At 49.7% G+C, this 17,703-nt stretch overlaps 1 protein-coding gene across 5 annotated transcripts in view; it reads right to left on the reverse strand.

Annotated features, from left to right (window-relative positions):
* Positions 1-427: 427 nt before the first annotated feature.
* The window catches only part of EML2 (EMAP like 2), a 49,098-nt gene continuing 31,822 nt past the window's right edge, over positions 428-17,703 (reverse strand). For all 5 annotated transcript variants that reach the window (XM_028741900.2, XM_077932396.1, XM_028741899.2 and 2 more), the window contains 10 exons: positions 17,206-17,360; positions 13,915-14,040; positions 11,208-11,339; positions 10,861-10,928; positions 8,582-8,670; positions 7,042-7,139; positions 5,005-5,092; positions 4,697-4,792; positions 2,642-2,772; positions 428-1,792 (listed from right to left, as the gene is read on the reverse strand). In XM_028741900.2, coding sequence (XP_028597733.2) covers positions 1,667-1,792; positions 2,642-2,772; positions 4,697-4,792; positions 5,005-5,092; positions 7,042-7,139; positions 8,582-8,670; positions 10,861-10,928; positions 11,208-11,339; positions 13,915-14,040; positions 17,206-17,360 — 1,109 coding nt within the window. In that variant the 3' untranslated portion in view covers positions 428-1,666. The remainder of the gene's footprint in view (positions 1,793-2,641; positions 2,773-4,696; positions 4,793-5,004; positions 5,093-7,041; positions 7,140-8,581; positions 8,671-10,860; positions 10,929-11,207; positions 11,340-13,914; positions 14,041-17,205; positions 17,361-17,703) is intronic.

The following is a 17,703-nucleotide window of genomic DNA, read 5'->3' on the forward strand; positions in this document are numbered from 1 at the left end:
TATAGAAGGGCTTTCCAAAATCCTCTGGCCCCAACCCCAGACGATGCTCAAGGGGCTTAGCTCTGGGACCGCTTCTCTTCCTCCGAGCAAAGAGGCCGCACGTTAAAAAGCCCCAAGCAGGGGGTGATGGAATCATGGAAGGGGCACCCCGAGGTCATCCATCCCAACCCACCCCCTGCAAGGTAGGAACATGCAGCTGTCCCATACGGCGATCCAACCTGCGCCATGCTGTCACCATCTGAGCTACCCCAGGCTCCTTTTGCTCCAGGCAGCGTGACATTCATTGGGCAAACAAATTCGCCGCGAGCGCATTCGACCGCATACCTGACCTCGGAAAAGCACTGCTTGTTTAGGCTCACCCTGTGAGGTCTGTTTAAGGTTCAGGAGTTGCCCCTGACAATGACATTTACACACAGGAAGGCGTGTGTGTGTGTGTGTGTGCGTTGTTAGGTCTCTTTTTATTGTCGTATTCTTATTAAACAGCTTTCTAAGCTCTGCCACATTTTCTTTGGAAAATACAGAAGACAGACAGACAGACATGCTTTGCCCCTCCCCTTCCACCTTCCTGCTCCTCGGCGGGGCCTGAAATTGCCAAAAACGCGTGCCACCCCCCCGTCCCCAAACCATCAATATGTCCAGTGCAAAATACCGCCAACCTGGTCTGAAAATGTGACTCTGTTGGGAGTTTTAAAAAAAGGAGATTATGTTGTCCCCATGCCCTCAGACTTAGCTCCCCAAGACGCCTCTCCTTTTCCTCTAATTCAGACAGCGACAAGGGATTCCTCTGCTCCCAATATTGCTATTCACCCATCTCCAACCTGGCGCCCTCCGTCAGTTTAGGAATATACAATTTCCCACCATCCCCCAGCCAGTTAGGGAAGCCTGGCCAAGTCCGATGCCGTGGCGCGAAAGGGCAGCCGTCTTAATTCATGGCTGCACGCATAAAGTGGGGGGGGGGCAAGGCCCATTTTGCATGAAAACGGACCGGCAGGAAACCCAGGGCAGGCAAGAGAAAGCCCTTCTCCAAAGCACCGATTCGGGGAATGTGACGGAGGGATACAGGTGGCTTCAAAGAAAGATGAGCAAATTCATGGACGGGGGGGAAGGATGTCCGGAAAAGCGAAAAAAGGACTCTTGGTTCCCTCACTCAATGCCTCTTTGCAAAGCTCTGGGTGGGATAGGGAATGGGGGAGATTGGGGGAGCAGGAATCAAAAGCCTCGCCGGTCAAAGGAGGTCTCAAACTGCTTGACATCCATAGTGCAAGCGTCTGGGGAGGAGAGGGAAATCTGCAGGCGGCAGCTTCTCCCTCTCGTGATTTCTTTAAGGAGCGGAGCAGGGGCAGCCTCACAATTTGGGAATAAGCCCCCCCCCCCAACACCGTCACATTCTCAGCCTGTGCAACCTTCAGCCTTTAAATATAGATATATAGAGATAGATCTGGATATATATTATCATTATTCATATAGAGATGTCTGTAAAATATAGCTCCGCCGTATCCTCTCTTTAAATCTTCCTCTTTCCACAATCCCACCCCCCACATTGCTGTCACTCCCAACCTCAAAAAGTGTTTAATAGGATCCACCCCCACCCCCAACCCTACTCGTTGCCCCGTTCCCTCCCCCTGGGAGGGGGAAAGCCCCGCTTGCCCCCCGCCCTGCCCTTCCCCTAAACGAGTCGCCACTGGAGGATGCTGGTGTCGGTCCCACCGGTGGAGAGCAGCAGGCTGTCGTCGTGGAGGAAGGCAATGTTGGTGACGTGGCTGCTGTGGCCGTTGTACGTGTGGCTGGGGGCCTGGAGGAATAGAGAGGAAAGGGGTCTCAGGAGAGGGCAGGAGAAACCCTATACACAAAGGCCGGCCGCCCCGCTTGTCAAAAGCCTTCCCGAAATCAAGATACACTATGTCCACAGCGTTCCCCTGATCCACCAAGCTTGTAACTCCGAGGATGGCAAGTGGGGATGAGATTGCAAGATAAATAAACATTTAAACATTTCAGTGTAATACAGTATAGTTTCTTTTTCCTCTGCAGAATATGGATAGCTGTCTTTTCAAAACGAGAGCAAGAGCATCGAGTGACACTGAGGACAATCTCATCCTATAAATGAGATCACCCAGCAAAAGTGAGCTCATACTTCCCCTTGAGTTTGCCTACATACTTAAGGTACATATAGGCTTGTTTATAATTGTATTTGGGGAAATATTCACGTTCTTAGGTAGCTGCACGCTTCTCTATTTGCTGTGTGTCCCGTGATAACATTATAAAGCAGTCGTGCTCTATGTTATAATTCAACGAGTTGTTTCTTTTTGTCCTCCAACGTACGGTATTTCTTATATTTAAAAAATCGGTGTGCTGCGAGCAAATTTTTATTCTGAAGGTGTGGACCAGAGAAATCTTTTTGAGAACCACTGGGCTAGGAAGGGGGGCAACCCAGACACGCAGGCACTGCGGAAACCGGGGGGGAATGGGGTTGAGTGGCGGATGCCGCAAGCAACTGGGAAAGAGATGAGCCAAGAGAGGTTGGCGGAGAAGTCTCAGGACGCCCCTTGCCCACTTTCAGGTTACTTAGAAGGAGAGCAGTAGGAAAGGATCGGGGCAAGACGAGAGGGTAAGAGACCCTGGGGAGGTGGGGCGGGAGGCTCACCCGCGGCTGACAGCAAGGGTAGGAGAACAAGTGCACTTTGCCGAAGTCGTCGGCAGACGCCAGGAGCTTCCCGTCGTGGGAGCGGCAGACGGCGTTGATGTCGGTGCCATCCGCACCCTCGGGCCAGATCCCTAACAGGGCAGAGAAAAAATCAGCAGCGGAAATAACAGTAATCATAACACAGTCGTGCCTTGGAAGTCCCCTTCACGGATCCCTGCCTTGCCGTGGCGAAGGGGCTTGAGTAACTCAGAGACGCTATGAGCTATGCCGTGCAGGGCCACCCAAGATGGACAGGTCATAGTGGAGAGTTTTGACTAAACGTGATCCACCTGGAGCAGGAACCGGCAAGCCACTCCAGTATCCCTGCCAAGAAAACTCCATGGACAAACTCCCTGGAAAAGTCGCTGATGTTGGGAAAGATGGAGGGCACAAGGAGAAGGGGACGGCAGAGGACGAGATGGTGGGACAGTGTTCTCAAAGCTACCAGCATGAGTTTGACCAAACTGTGGGAGGCAGTGGAAGACAGGAGTGCCTGGCGTGCTCTGGTCCAGGGGGTCACGAAGAGTCGGACACGACTAAACGACTAAACAACAACAACCTTAGAAGTAGAAGCGAATCCATTCTGGAAGTCTGTTTGACTTCCAAAATGTTCAGAAACCAAATTGCAGCTTCTGATCAGCTGCCGGAAACTCCAGCAGCCGATCAGAAGTCATGGAAGCCCCGTCGGACGTTCCAAAGAACGTTCGCAAACTGGAACACTCACTTCCGGGTTTGCGGCGTTTGGGAGCCCAAACATCTGAGTCGCAAGGCGTTCGACAACCAAGGTACGACTGTAATAATTTTCTTATTTGTACGCCGCCCATCTGACTGGGTTGCGCCAGCCACTCTGGGCGGCTTCCAACATATATAGAAAGAAAGCGAAACATCAAACATTAAAAAGCTTCCCTTTAAAGCCCTATACTGCCTAGGACCCTCGTACCTACGGGACCGCCTCTCCTGGTATGTCCCAGGGCGGACCTTAAGGTCTGCAAATAATAGCACCCTGAGGATCCCAGGCCACAAGGAGGTTAGGCTGGCCTTAACCAGAGTCAGGGCTTTTTCGGCAGTGGCCCCAATCTGGTGGAACGGTCTGTCACAAGAGACTAGGGCCCTGCGGGACTTGACATCTTTCCGCAGGGCCTGCAAGACAGAGCTGTTCCGCCAGGCCTTTGGCCAAGGCACAGTCTGACCCCCTCCTTTGGTAATCCTCACAGAACTCTAGCCCAATGGTTGCCATTAATTTGATTTTGAATTGATTTTAGAATGAATTGATTTTAGAATGCTGTGTTACTTTTATTGTTGTTAGCCACTCTGAGCCCGGCTTTGGCTGGGGAGGGTGGGATATAAATAAAATTATTATTATTATTATTATTATTATTATTATTATTATTCAGGAGAAAGAAGTTGTAACATCCCGCCAACCCATCCCGTTTTCCCGTTTTGTGCATCGTAATCTGCAATGCCCAAACGAAAACCCTCTGTTGCTTGCTGGGCCAACCACCCGCATGGCTGAAAGGACTGGCAGGAGTGGGGAGGGGGCGGTCTGTAAGGGGTATTTGCCATATCCTATTCTGCCTGGTTTAGCGGTAACCAGGGGGTTGCTTGCCGACATTTTCACTGTTTGAAAATAAAAGAAATCATTTATTAAGAAGAGGAAGTTGGAGAGCCCTGACCACCACCCCTGGCCAGCCAGAGGGGTGGAATATAAATAATTATTGTTGTTATTATTTCTTCCATTTGTGCTTCTGGGCGGAGCCAAGGGCATCATCCTGTCTGAGGGGGTTAAAGGATGAAGTGTGTGCCTTGGTTTTGGGAGCCCCGCAGAGCCTTTCTGAATGCAGCCCTGTTTAGGGAAGCTTTTAATGTTTGATGCATTACTGCATTTTAATATTTTATTGGAAGCTGCCCAGAGTGGCTGGGGAAGCCCAGCCAGATGGGCAGGGTATAAAAAATAAATTATTATTATTATTATTATATTTCTTGCTCACACCACCCGCCCAGCCAGGAGACACTCACCAAAGACCCCAAAGCCCAGGACGCAGGTGGCCGTGGCCCAGTCCATGTTGCGGACGGCCTCAGCGCTGGTGATCTGGCGGCAGGTGGAGGGGTCCCCTGTAGGGAGGGAGGAGGAGGAGGAAGGAGACACAGACAAGAAAATGTAAAGCACGTAATGCCATCAGAACCTGGGCTGTTCCTTCTGCAGAGATCTCAGATTGTGGAAACAGACTCTAAAGGAGGAGATGGTTTGATAAGGAGGACGCCTCCTAGTCCCACTCCCAGCGCAAAGGTGGCGCTAAGAACAAGAACCCAAACTCTATACTCACAGTACAGGATTTCGTAATCGCCAGAATTGGTGACCAAACAGCTGCTGTCAAAGGCCCAGTCCAGATGGGTGATGAAACTGGAGTGGCCCTAGAGCAAAGGGGAGATTTTAGATTGATTGATTGATTGATTGATTGATTGATTGACAGACACACACACACACCTGCAAGGGGAACACTTCCTGTTACACACATAACCCCGAGGCTCCTCACGGGGTCCCTGCCAAGAAAGCATATTCACCCAGTGCTTTACCAGTCGCACTGGCTCCAGGTGGAGTATAGGGTCAGGTTCAAGATGCCCGTCTTGACCTTTAAAGCCCTTTGTGGCTTAGGGCCCTCATATTTACGGGACCGCCTCTCCTGGTCTGACTCGCAGAGGACCTCAAGGTCCATGAATAACCATAGTTTAGAGGTCCCAGGCCCTAAGGAAGTCAGACTATCCTCCACCAGGGCCAGGGCCTTCTCAGTGATGGCTCCGACCTGGTGGAATGCTCTGTCCCAGGAGAGCAGGGCCCTGCAGGATTTAACCTCCTTCCGCTGGGCCTGTAAGACAGAGCTATTCCACCTAGGCTTTAATTTGAATTCAGCCTGATCTTTTATTTCCCTTCTCTTCCCTCCCCCTCCCCTGTTATGAAGATCACCCGCTCTGAGACCCCACAGCTCATTCTCCCCTGGCCTCCTCGCTGGCCCAAGTAGGACCAATTCAGCCAGCTAGCCCTAGGGATCATCTAATTGATTTTTGATTTTTATTGTTATTCAGTATTTTATGCTGCTTTTATAATTAAGTGTTTTAAAATAAGCCGCCCTGGACCCGGTTTTTGAACCAGGAAGGGCGGGGTATAAATAAAAAAATATTATTATTATTAATTATTGTTATTATTATTGTTTGATGCTCTACAACCCCTTAGAAACCACAGAATCATTGACTTGGAAGGGACCCTGAGGATCATCTAGTCCAACCCGCCTGCAATGCTAGATTATGCAGTTGTCCCATCAAGGGATCAAACCTGCGACGTTGGCACTATCAGCCCCACACTCTAACCAACCGAGCCCAGAGTGTTTTATTTCCATTCAAGGCAAAGGACCCTGGCACTCACGGCCACTGTGTGCCCTGCTAATCTCCTCGCTGTGCCCAGATGAGGTGGACACTCTGCGCATGGCCAGAGGCTCATGTGGTTCAGCATCTCCTGGGGCCAAGTCAAAAAAAGCCCAGGAAATCAGGCTGTTGTGGACAGCCGTACCTGCCCAGAGGAGGGAAGCGCCACAAACCATTCTCCATTTTTTAAAAGGATATATATATATATATATATTAAAAGACATACCCATCATTTATTTATGCATGGCTGGCTGGACCCCTATATCTGACAAAGCAGCTCCCTCTGCTGCCCACTTGCAATATTACAGTGTTTCGCTACCTTAATATGGCAGCCTTTGTCAAACTGGTGCCCTCGATATAAAGCTATGGTTTTCCCAGTAGTGATGTATGGAAGTGAGAGCTGGACCATAAAGAAGGCTGGTCGCCAAAGAATTGATGCTTTTGAATTCTGGTGCTGGAGGAGACTCTGGAGAGTCCCATGGACTGCAAGAAGATCAAACCTCTCCATTCTGAAGGAAATCAGCCCTGAGTGCTCACTGGAAGGACAGATCCTGAAGCTAAGGCTCCAAGACTTTGGCCACCTCAGGAGAAGAGAAGACTCCCTGGAAAAGACCCTGATGTTGGGAAAGATGGAGGGCACAAGGAGAAGGGGACGACAGAGGACGAGATGGTGGGACAGTGTTCTCGAAGTTACCAGCATGAGTTTGACCAAACTGCGGGAGGCAGTGGAAGACAGGAGTGCCTGGCGTGCTCTGGTCCAGGGGGTCACGAAGAGGTGGACACGACTAAACGACTAAACAACAACAACAACCTTTGGGTGAAAGGAAGTCAAGGAGGGAGGAAGGAAGGAAGGAAGGAAGGAAGGAAGGAAGGAAGGAAGGAAGGAAGGAAGGAAATCTTTCTGGGCAGAATGCAGTTCTGTCTTTGGTTCTGCCTCCACTCACCGAACACTTGCCGACGCGCCCATACTTCCTGCCACCCTCAGAAACCAGGTAGATGTAGACAAAGTTGTCGTGGGAGCCCAGGGCCAGGTATTTGCCATCTGCAAAGCACAAAAGCAAGAGTCAGGGGACTGGAGGGGTGGGCAGACACTGGAAGGCAAAATGGGGGTCTCAATGCAGCTCAGCATTTTTAGTCTCCAGTGCACACTTAGAATCAGAGAGTTGTAGAGTTGGAAGGGACCCCGAGGGTCATCTAGTCCAACCCCCTGCGATGCAGGAATCTCAGCTGAAGCATCCGTGACGGACAGACATCCAACCTATATTTAAAAACCTGCAAGGAAGGAGAGTCCACCACCTTCCGAAGGAGTCAGTTCCAATAGGCTTAGGTTTTTTTTGTAATATTTGAACATTGCTTTCCACTGAAAAGGTCCCAGAGAATATTCCCAACCCGGCAAAAAAAAATAAAAAAAATAGGAAATTGCATAAGCGTTGTTAAAAAAATATTGAACAGTGCAACAACATATCTCTGGGATTCAGTGTCCCTCCAAATCCCATCGTATTATAAGTAGGGCTGCCTCTGAAGACAGTTCGGAAACTTCAGCTGGTGCAGAATTCAGCGGCCAGGTTGCTCAAGACGGTATGAGCATATTACACCAGTTAACTTCTGGGCCCAATTCAAAGGGCTGGTTTCGACCTATAAAGCCTTAAACGGCTCAGGACCGCAATACCTCAAGGACCGCCTCGTTCCATATGAACCAACCCAGACCCTGAGATCATCTTCTGAGGCCCTCCTTTGTGTGCCTCCTCCGGGAGAGGTCCGGAGGGTGGCAACATGAGAACGGGGCCTTTTCTGCAGCGGCTCCCCATCTGTAGAATGCTCTCCTCAGGGAAGTTCGCTTGGCGCCTTCATTATACACCTTTAGGCGCCAGGCAAAAGCATTCCTTTTTAACCAGGCCTTTGGCTGATCTGATTGACATCCTATGCCCTTTTAAAATGTGTTTTTTTGGGGGGACGGGCTATCACATGGTTTTTATTTCTATTAGGTATTTTGTGGTTTTATATCTTGATTTTATTCTGTGAGCCGCCCTGAGACACCTGGGTATAGGGCTGAATATAAATTCAATTAATAATAATAATAACAATTTGCTGGGAATCACAGGAGGGAGAGAGCGCAATTGAATTCATGTTCTGCTTGTGGGCTCCCATAGGCATTCGGCTGGTCACTGGGAGACTGGACGCCCTCTCCCACCGGCCAACTAGCCAAATCTTTGGTCTGATCCAAAGCTCTTTACACTCCTTCCATCAAGAATGGAAGAATGAACCAAGAGGACAAGCCCTCCTATCTTAACAGCGAATGCTCTGCTTGCCTTTCCCAGGCGGAAAAAATGCTACTTGCGGACATCACAATTCGACAACAACAGCAGCAGCAGCTAAACCCAAAGACAAACCAACAGATCCCGGTAGGATTCTGCCGCAACCTTCCTTCCAAACCCACCTCTTGGCTCCTCCCTCCGTACCCCTCCCTCCCCCCCCATCTCCTACCTGGGGAGAAGCTGACCACAGAAATGGGCTCCCCTCCATCCGTGTGAATGGTCACCAGATCTCGGGTCTCCGTGTCCAGCACCAGCCACCTGAATTGAAGCAGAGAGGGGAGGGGGAAGTTTTCCAGGATGTCAGAGCAGCTGAAGATGCCGGGATCAAAGCAGAGAACAGCGCCGGAAGTTGGATTTCTTCACCTTCCCTGCCTCCAGTATCTACCGTATTTTTCGTCCCATAGGACGCTCCGTCCCATAGGACGCACCTAGTTTTTGGGGGGGAACCGAATGTGGGGAAACCGAACCAGGTCGAGGAACAGCGGGATGGCGGCGCTGCGCCTCCCTGCTGTCCCCCGAGCTTGTGGGGCTGGCCGATGTCTGCCCGGCGCGAGGGGTGCCCTGCTTCAGGGTGCCCTGCCCGCCGGGCGGCAGGCTGCTATCCGCAGCATGGGGAGCCCTGCGGGACCTCCCACAGGGCTGCCTAGGCTGCGGATGTCTTCCTCCAAGCTTTCTCCAAGCTTCAGCGAAAGCCTGCATTCGCCCCATAGGACGCACCCAGATTTCCCTTTCATTTTTGGAGGGGAAAAAGTGCGTCCTATAGGGCGAAAAATACGGTAAGTTGTGGGTCCAGAAGCTCCAATTAATAATATTAATCATAATTACTTTATACCCCGCCCATTTGGGCAGCTTCCAGCAAAATATTAAAATACAGTGGTACCTCTGGTTGCAAAAGGGATCTGTTCCAGAGGCCCATTTGCAACCTGCGCCTGCATGTGCGCGTGTCGCGATTCGCCGCTTCTGCGCATGACGTCATTTTGCGCATCTGCACATGCGTGAGCGGCGAAACCCAGAAGTAACCCTTTCCGGTACTTCCGGGTCACCGTGGGACGCAACATGAAAACGCTCAACCTGAAGCAAACGTAACATGAGGTATGACTCTACAATTATTCATCAAATATTAAAAGCTTCCCTGAACAGGGCTGCCTTCAGATGTCTTCTAAAAGTCAGACAGTTGTTTATTTCCTTGACATCTGAAGGGAGGGCGTTCCACAGGGCGGGCGCCACCACAGAGAAGGCCCTCTGCCTGGTTCCCTGTAACCTCACTTCTCGTAGTGAGGGAACCGACAGAAGGCCCTCGGAGCTGGATCTCAGTGTCCAGGCAGAACGATGGGAGTGGAGATGCTCTTTCAGGTATACTGGGCTTTTGAGGCCGTTTAGGGCTTAGAAGTTTCCAGGCCCAGCTCAAAGTGCTGGTTCTGACCTTAAATGGCTCAGGACCGCAACACCTCAAGGACCGCCTCTTTCCATACGAACTGTCCTGGACTCTGCGTTCCTCCTCTGAGGCCCTTCTACTTCACGTGCCCCCTCCACTTCAGGTCCAGAGGGTGGCAAGACGAGAACAGGGCCTTTTCTGAAGTGGCTTGTGGAACACTTTCCCTGGGGAGGTTCGCCTGGCGCCTTCATTGTACACCTTTAGGCGCCAGGCGAAAATGTTCCTATTCAACCAGGTCTTGGGCTGATTGGCATGCGATACCCTTTCAAAATGTGGGTGGGGGGGTAGTTACTGGGTTGTTCTTGCTTTCATTTTTAATATGTATTTTTGTATTGCGATTTTATCCTGTGAACCACCTTGAGACATGTGGGTATAAGGCAGGTTTGCAAATCTAATACAGTGGTAAAGGTAAAGGTAAAGGGACCCCTGACCATTAGGTCCAGTTGTGACCGACTCTGGGGTTGCGGTGCTCATCTCACTTTACTGGCTGAGGGAGCCGGCGTACAGCTTCCGGGTCATGTGGCCAGCAGGACTAAGCCGCTTCTGGTGAACCAGAGCAGCACACGGAAATGCCATTTACCTTCCTGCCGGAGTGGTACCTATTTATCTACTTGCACTTTGATGTGCTTTCGAACTGCTAGGTGGGCAGGAGCAGGGACTGAGCAACGGAAGCTCACCCCATCGCGGGGATTCGAACCGGCGACCTTCTGATCAGCAAGTCCTAGGCTCTGAGATTTAACCCATAGCGCCACCTGCGTCCAATACAGTGGTACCTCGGGTTAAGAACTTACGGTAATTTGTTCTGGAGGTTCGTTCTTAAGCTGAAACTGTTCTTAACCTGAGGTACCACTTTAGCTAATGGGGCCTCCTGCTGCCGCTGCGCTGCCGGAGCACAATTTCTGTTCTCATCCTGAAGCAAAGTTCTTAACCTGAGGTCTTATTTCTGGGTTAGCGGAGTCTGTAACCTGAAGCATCTGTAACCCCGAGGTACCACTGTAAATAATAATAATTACCTGCCAGTTACGGTGCCCACCACTAGAACAGAGCCGCTGGGATGGAATCCAGCCGAGCGAGCCGCGTCCTGCAGGAGACAGAGAAAGGAAGTGCAATTATGGGATGTATAGCACTAAGCATGGGAACCATTTTATGTCACCAGGGAATTGGGGAGGGAGGGATCCCACGGAACAGCATTGGCATCACCCAAGTGATCTCCCTGGGGCGCAAGCCTGGGCAGTGTGTCTGGAGGTCCTGGGCTGCCCAGAGGACAAGACCCCCCCCCATCCTCAGCCTCACATAGAACCCCCCACGGAATGCCCAACCCAGTCCTCCCCTCTGCCCCCCACCCGGCACAAGAACCCACCTCGATCCCCTTGCTCCACAGGGGCTGGTGGGTGGCCACGCTCCACAGGTGAACCTGCTTGTCTTGCCCGCAGGTCAGGAACTGGTCCAAAGCCGGGTGGGTGGCCAGGCCCCAAAGTTCTTCCGTGTGTCCCTGGGGAAAAGGGAGAGAGAGAGAAAAGACTACGGTCACCCAGGTCTCCCACTGCAGGCAAAACTAATATGGGTCGTCCGTTTAAGGAAGACTGCAGCATTTGGGACTTTTTTTAATAGTTTGGAGTAAGAGGCGACAAGGTGCAAGTTTGTACAATTATTCACGGCATGGCGAAAGTGGAGAGAAACTTTTCTCCCTCTCTTATCACTCTGGAGCAGGGATGTCCAACAGGTCGGTCGTGATCTACTGGTAGATCCCTGCAAGGTTTTGGTAGATCACAGTCGATCTCTGGCTCCCTTTGCTTAGTGTCGCTAAAACTGACTCCTGCCCTCCATTGTTGTATGATCTCTGGAAGGGAAGACGGAGATTTCTCTGTGCTGCTGTTCTGATCCATAGCGATCTTTTTATGAGTGACTTTACCCCTTTTCCCTTGCCTTTAAAGGTAAAGGGACCCCTGACCATTAGGTCCAGTTGTGGCTGACTCTGGGGTTGCGGCGCTCATCTTGCTTTATTGGCCGAGGGAGCAGGCGTACAGCTTCCGGGTCATGTGGCCAGCAGGACTAAGCCGCTTCTGGCGAACCAGAGCAGCGCACGGAAATGCCGTTTACCTTCCCGCCAGAGTGGTACCTATTGATCTGCTTGCACTTTGATGTGCTTTTGAACTGCTAGGTTGGCAGGAGCAGGGACTGAGCAATGGGAGCTCACCCCGTCGTGGAGATTCAAACCGCCGACCTTCTGATCGGCAAGCTCAAGAGGCTCAGTGGTTTAACCCACAGCGCCACCTCGGCAAAACCACTTCTCACTGTTTATAGCAGAGTATTTCCCCGGAGGCAGACAACAAGAACAGGAGTCCTACTCAAATTCCTCAGTCAAGAGCTTCTTTATTACTTGACTGGTTTCACAACCATTTATTACAAATATATACAAACCATTTACATGCCTTCTATATTTTGGACTCACAGCTGTCCATGGAGGCGCAGGTCCATTCTGTGTCCAGGGCAGCTGTCTGCCAGCTCCATCTGGTACGCAGGATGAGACCCTCCCTGCCCGCAGTCTGTCTTGCCAGAGTGGTGCATGCTCTGGTTATCTCCCGCTTGGACTACTGCAATGCGCTCTACGTGGGGCTACCTTTGAAGGTGACCCGGAAACTACAACTAATCCAGAATGCGGCAGCTAGACTGGTGACTGGGAGCGGCCGCCGAGACCACATAACACCGGTCCTGAGAGATCTGCATTGGCTCCCAGTACGTTTCCGAGCACAATTCAAAGTGTTGGTGCTGACCTTTAAAGCCCTAAACGGCCTCAGCCCTGTATACCTGAAGGAGCATCTCCACCCCCATCATTCTGCCCAGACACAGGTCCAGCGCAGAGGGCCTTCTCGGTGGTGGCGCCCGCCCTGTGGAACGCCCTCCCAGCAGATGTCAAGGCAATAAACAACTATTTTACTTTTAAAAGACAGCTGAAGGACGGCCCTGTTTAGGGAAGTTTTTAATGTCTGGCGCTGTATTGTTTTTGATATGCTTTTGGAAGCCGCCCAGAGTGGCTGGGGAGACCCAGTCAGATGGGCGGGGTATAAATAATAAATTAAATTAAATTAAAAAATTAAATATCTCTCTCCAGCACAGTATAAACTCAGCGTGCGTGTGTGTGCTTTCCTCGTGCTGAAATTGCAGTCTGCAACTTCCTCCCTTTATCTGCACCTCCGGCTGACACCCATCAAGCCACGAGTGCCACTCCCACACACTAAAGAAAATTCTGGAACCCTCTTTAAAACTTAAAGGAACTTTTATCTGTTTCTTGGAAAATGTTTTCCTATGGAACTCCCTGCCACAGGAGGCAGCGATGGCCACCAAGAAGGATGGCTTTAAATGAAGATTAGACAAATTAATGGAGGAGGAGAGGGCTATCGATGGCTACTAGCCGTGATGAAGGCTCCTTGATGAAGGTCTCCACAGTTGGAGGGAGCAACGCCAGTTGCTGGATAGCACAGTAGAGGAGACCTGCTCTCGCACTCAGGTCTGGCTTGCGGGTTTCCCCTTGGGGCACCTGGTTGGCCACTGTGAGAACAGGACGCTGGTTCAGAAGGGCCATTGGCCTAATCCGGCAGAGCTCCTTTGGGGCCCTTATCAGTCACCCCAGTGGTACATCAGTGATCCCAGTCACCACACCTCTTCGAATCCAGACATAAACCTGCGCAGTAGCTGCCCTCTTCCTTACCTGTATACCTGAAGGAGCGTCTCCACCCCCATCCTTCTGCCCGGACACTGAGATCCACCTTTGAGGGCCTTCTGGTGGTTCCCTCCCTACGAGAAGTGAGGTTACAGGGAACCAGGCAGAGGGCCTTCTCGGTGGTGGCGCCCGCCCTGTGGAACACCCTCCCTTCAGATGTCAAGGAAATAAGCAGCTATCCTATCTTTAAAAGACATCTGAAGGCAGCCCTGTTTAGGGAAGTTTTTAATATTTAATGCTGTGTTGTTTTTAACATTTGACTGGGAGTTGCCCAGAGTGGCTGGGGAAACTCAGCCAGATGGGCGGGGTATAAATAATAAATTATTATTATTATTATGTTAATTACCTGCACTAGGAGGGAGAAGCCAGTCGCCAACGATCCATGGAGCACTGAGTTCCGGGTGGTGCCCACAAAGAGCGAGTCGCCCTTTCCCTCCGCAATGGTGCGCACTGGCCCAAATCCCTCAGGCACCTATAGGGAGAAGGAAACAGAGACCCCCTCAGGGAGAGCAGAAGATGCCCAGACAGGGCTAGCAGAGACGTGCATCCGAAACAGTTTGCAAGTGGTGATTTGCTTTTTATTATATGATAGAATCATAGAATCCTAGAGTTGGAAGAGACCACAAGGGCCATGGAGTCCAACCCCCTGCCAAGCAGGAAACACCATCAGAGCACTCCTGACATATGGTTGTCAAGCCTCTGTTTAAAGACCACCAAAGAAGGAGACTCCACCACACTCCTTGGCAGCAAATTCCACTGTCGAACAGCTCTTACTGTCAGGAAGTTCTTCCTAATGTTTAGGTGGAATCTTCTTTCTTGTAGTTTGGATCCATTGCTCCGTGTCCGCTTCTCTGGAGCAGCAGAAAACAACCTTTCTCCCTCTCTATATGACATCCTTTTCTATATTTGAACATGGCTATCATATCACCCCTTAACCTCCTCTTCTCCAGGCTAAACATGCCCAGCTCCCTTAGCCGTTCCTCATAAGGCATCGTTTCCAGGCCTTTGACCATTTTGGTTGCACTCCTCTGATGTTTTTATTAGCTTTTTAATTTCCTCATGTATCATATTCCAGTATTTCTTAATTTGACCACCACATATGGTATAAGGTTCTAATCATTCTATTACACCTCCAACACTTATTATCACCCGGTTTTTTTCATTTTTGCCAACCTGTCTGGTGACATATACCATCTATGATGCATCTTCATGAAATTTTCTTTCAATTGATAAGAAGCTGTAAAATTTATATTTTTTTTGTCCAAAATTTAACCCAATCTTTGTATTCAATTTCATAACCTAAATCTTGTCCCCACCTTAACATAATCTTACTTTTGATTTCTTGGTCTATTTGTATATTATTTAATAATTCACACAGTTTTGTAAGTATTTTTTTGTTTGTAAGACTTCTTTATCTAACTGAATAAATAAAAAATACTTACAAATAGGTACCCGAAAAATACACCGCTGAGGTTAAACATGAGGAAATGAGCTTATTGAATGAATGCATTCTAATTTTTTTTAAAAAAAGATTTCACCTGTAGGCAGATCTGACCACTGTGACAGTGGTCAGAGACAGTTCAGAGACAGTTCACTGCCAACTAGCAAGTGCTGGGGGGGGGGTTAACAACAGAAGATGCCATCCTGCGCCATTTGTAAACCTCTCAAACCAGGCAGAGGACCTTCTCGGTGGTGGCGCCCGCCCTGTGGAACGCCCTCCCCTCAGATGTCAAGGAAATAAACAACTCTCTGGCTTTTAGAAGACATCTGAAGGCAGTCCTGTGCAGGGAAGTTTTTAATGTTTGATCTTTTATTGTGTTTCTAATATCCTGTCCTGGATCACTGCCTTGTCGTGGCGAAGGTGCTTGAATAACTCAGAGAAGCGATGAGCTATGCCCTGCAGGGCCACCCACGACGGACAAGTCATAGCCAAGAGTTTAGACTAACTGTGATCCACCTGGAGAAGGAACTGGCAAACCGCTCCAGTATTTTGCCAAGGAAACTCCATGGAGAAGCTTTGAGAAGAAAGTGAGTGTTTCCAAGGCATGCTCTGGCTTATGGGGTCATGGAGAGTCGAACAGGACTAAGACGACTAAACAACAAAATATCCTGTTGGAAGCCACTCAGAGTGGCTGGGGAGGCCTGGCCAGATGGGTCGGGTATAAGTAATAAATTTGCAGCTGGCTATTTGCTGCCAGAAGGTCAGGTGCTGAACCAGAGGACCTCTGTAACATGAACCAGCAAGGAAGGAAGTGCTTGTGCCTCTGTTTCCCCTACTAGAGTTGTGCCAATAAACTAGAAGTCCCGCCTCGCAGGCCTGGCGTGTTGTTTCTGCATCGACAATATCTAGGCAACACGATGACCATGTACATACACAATAGACAACCTTTATATTGTATTATATTTATATTGTATTATATTCTACAGTATTACTGTATTTTAATATTTGGTTGGAAGCCGCCCAGAGTGGCTGGGGAAGCCCAGCCAGATGGGCGGGGTATAAATAATAAATTTATTATTATTATTATTATTATTATTATTATTATTATTATTATTATTATAGAATTCCTTCAAACCATAACAAGTACAAAACGAAATCTTCAGTCTCAAAGTCTCTGAAAATCTTTAAATGAAGCGAGGTACCAGACTTTGTATGATGAAAGACAAGCTGTGAAGCTTTGTCTCCTGTCTCGTAGAATTCTTCGTCAAATATTGAATGCTGTGACTACATTATTACATGAGCACTGTCCCACAGCATTTGGTATTTTCATTTACATACATTCATTCGAAATAAGGTGGGTTCATGAAGCGATTCTATATCCTCCCACCACGCTGACAAAGAATTCTACGAAACGGTAGTCAAAATCCGGAATCACTGTTCAGTGTTGGACGTCATATTTGCTGAATACACAAAGCTTCGCAGCTTGTCTTTCATCGTACAAAGTCTGCTACCTCGCTTCATTTAAAGATTTCCAGAGACTTTGAGACTGAAGATTTCATTTTGTACTTGTTATGGTTTGAAGGAATATTGTAGTGCTGGAGGAGACTCTTGAGAGTCCCATGGAGTGCAAGAAGATCAAGCCTCTCCATTCTGAAGGAAATAAGCCCTGAATGCTCACTGGAAGGACAGATCCTGAAGCTGAGGCTCCAAGACTTCGGCCACCTCATGAGAAGAGAAGACTCCCTGGAAAAGACCCTGATGTTGGGAAAGATGGAGGACACAAGGAGAAGGGGACGACAGAGGACGAGATGGTGGGACAGTGTTCTCGAAGCTACCAGCATGAGTTTGACCAAGCTGTGGGAGGCAGTGGAAGACAGGAGTGCCTGGCGTGCTCTGGTCCAGGGGGTCACGAGGAGTCGGACACGACTAAACAACAACATTGCGTATGTACACGGTCATCGTGTTGCCTAGACATCGGTGACCTTCTCTTTGCAACACAGGGGTTTGTTTGGTTACGTGTTGTTCCTGCTTGGCCGGAGGTTGGAACAGATGGCCTTTGTGGCCCCTTCCAACTCTACAGTTCTGTGATTCTATGATCCCTCGTTCCACAGCACCTTCGGCCATGTCTGGGTCCAAGCAAGGCATGAACTGCTGCTACCCTAAGGAGGCAGGACTCCACCCAGCCGGCCGCAATACCTCGTTCTCCTGCAGCTTCTGGTAATCCCGTCCCCAGAGCACGACTCTGCGGTCCCGGCCGCCTCCCGTGACGATGGTCCCGTTCCGCAGCACGCACAAGCCGAAGATGCCCCCTTCGTGGGCTCCTGGCACCGCGTGGCAAATCCTGTTCCCCCCTGCCAGGCAAAGGACAACGCTGTTAGATGGGACAACCTTCCCCCCTGCCCAGGACAGAACCTGGAAAGGATTTCTCTTCTGCAATAGAAACCAGCTTCGCTAACAGGGCTGCAGCATCCGTTTGCAAGCCTTTCCACGCTTACTTCGGTGCAAGTCCCTTTGACATCAGTGGGACTTATATTTGAGTATACCTGCCTTGTCTTGTGCTGATAATCCTCCTTCTGGAATCCTCATAGCACCTAGCTCAATGGTTGCCATTAATTTGATTTTGAATTGATTTTGGAATGAATTGATTTTAGAATGTATTTCAATTAATTGATTGTGATTTTATGTAAACTGTGT

The sequence above is a fragment of the Podarcis muralis genome, chromosome 7 (assembly GCF_964188315.1).
Source record: "Podarcis muralis chromosome 7, rPodMur119.hap1.1, whole genome shotgun sequence".
Taxonomy (NCBI): domain Eukaryota; kingdom Metazoa; phylum Chordata; class Lepidosauria; order Squamata; family Lacertidae; genus Podarcis; species Podarcis muralis.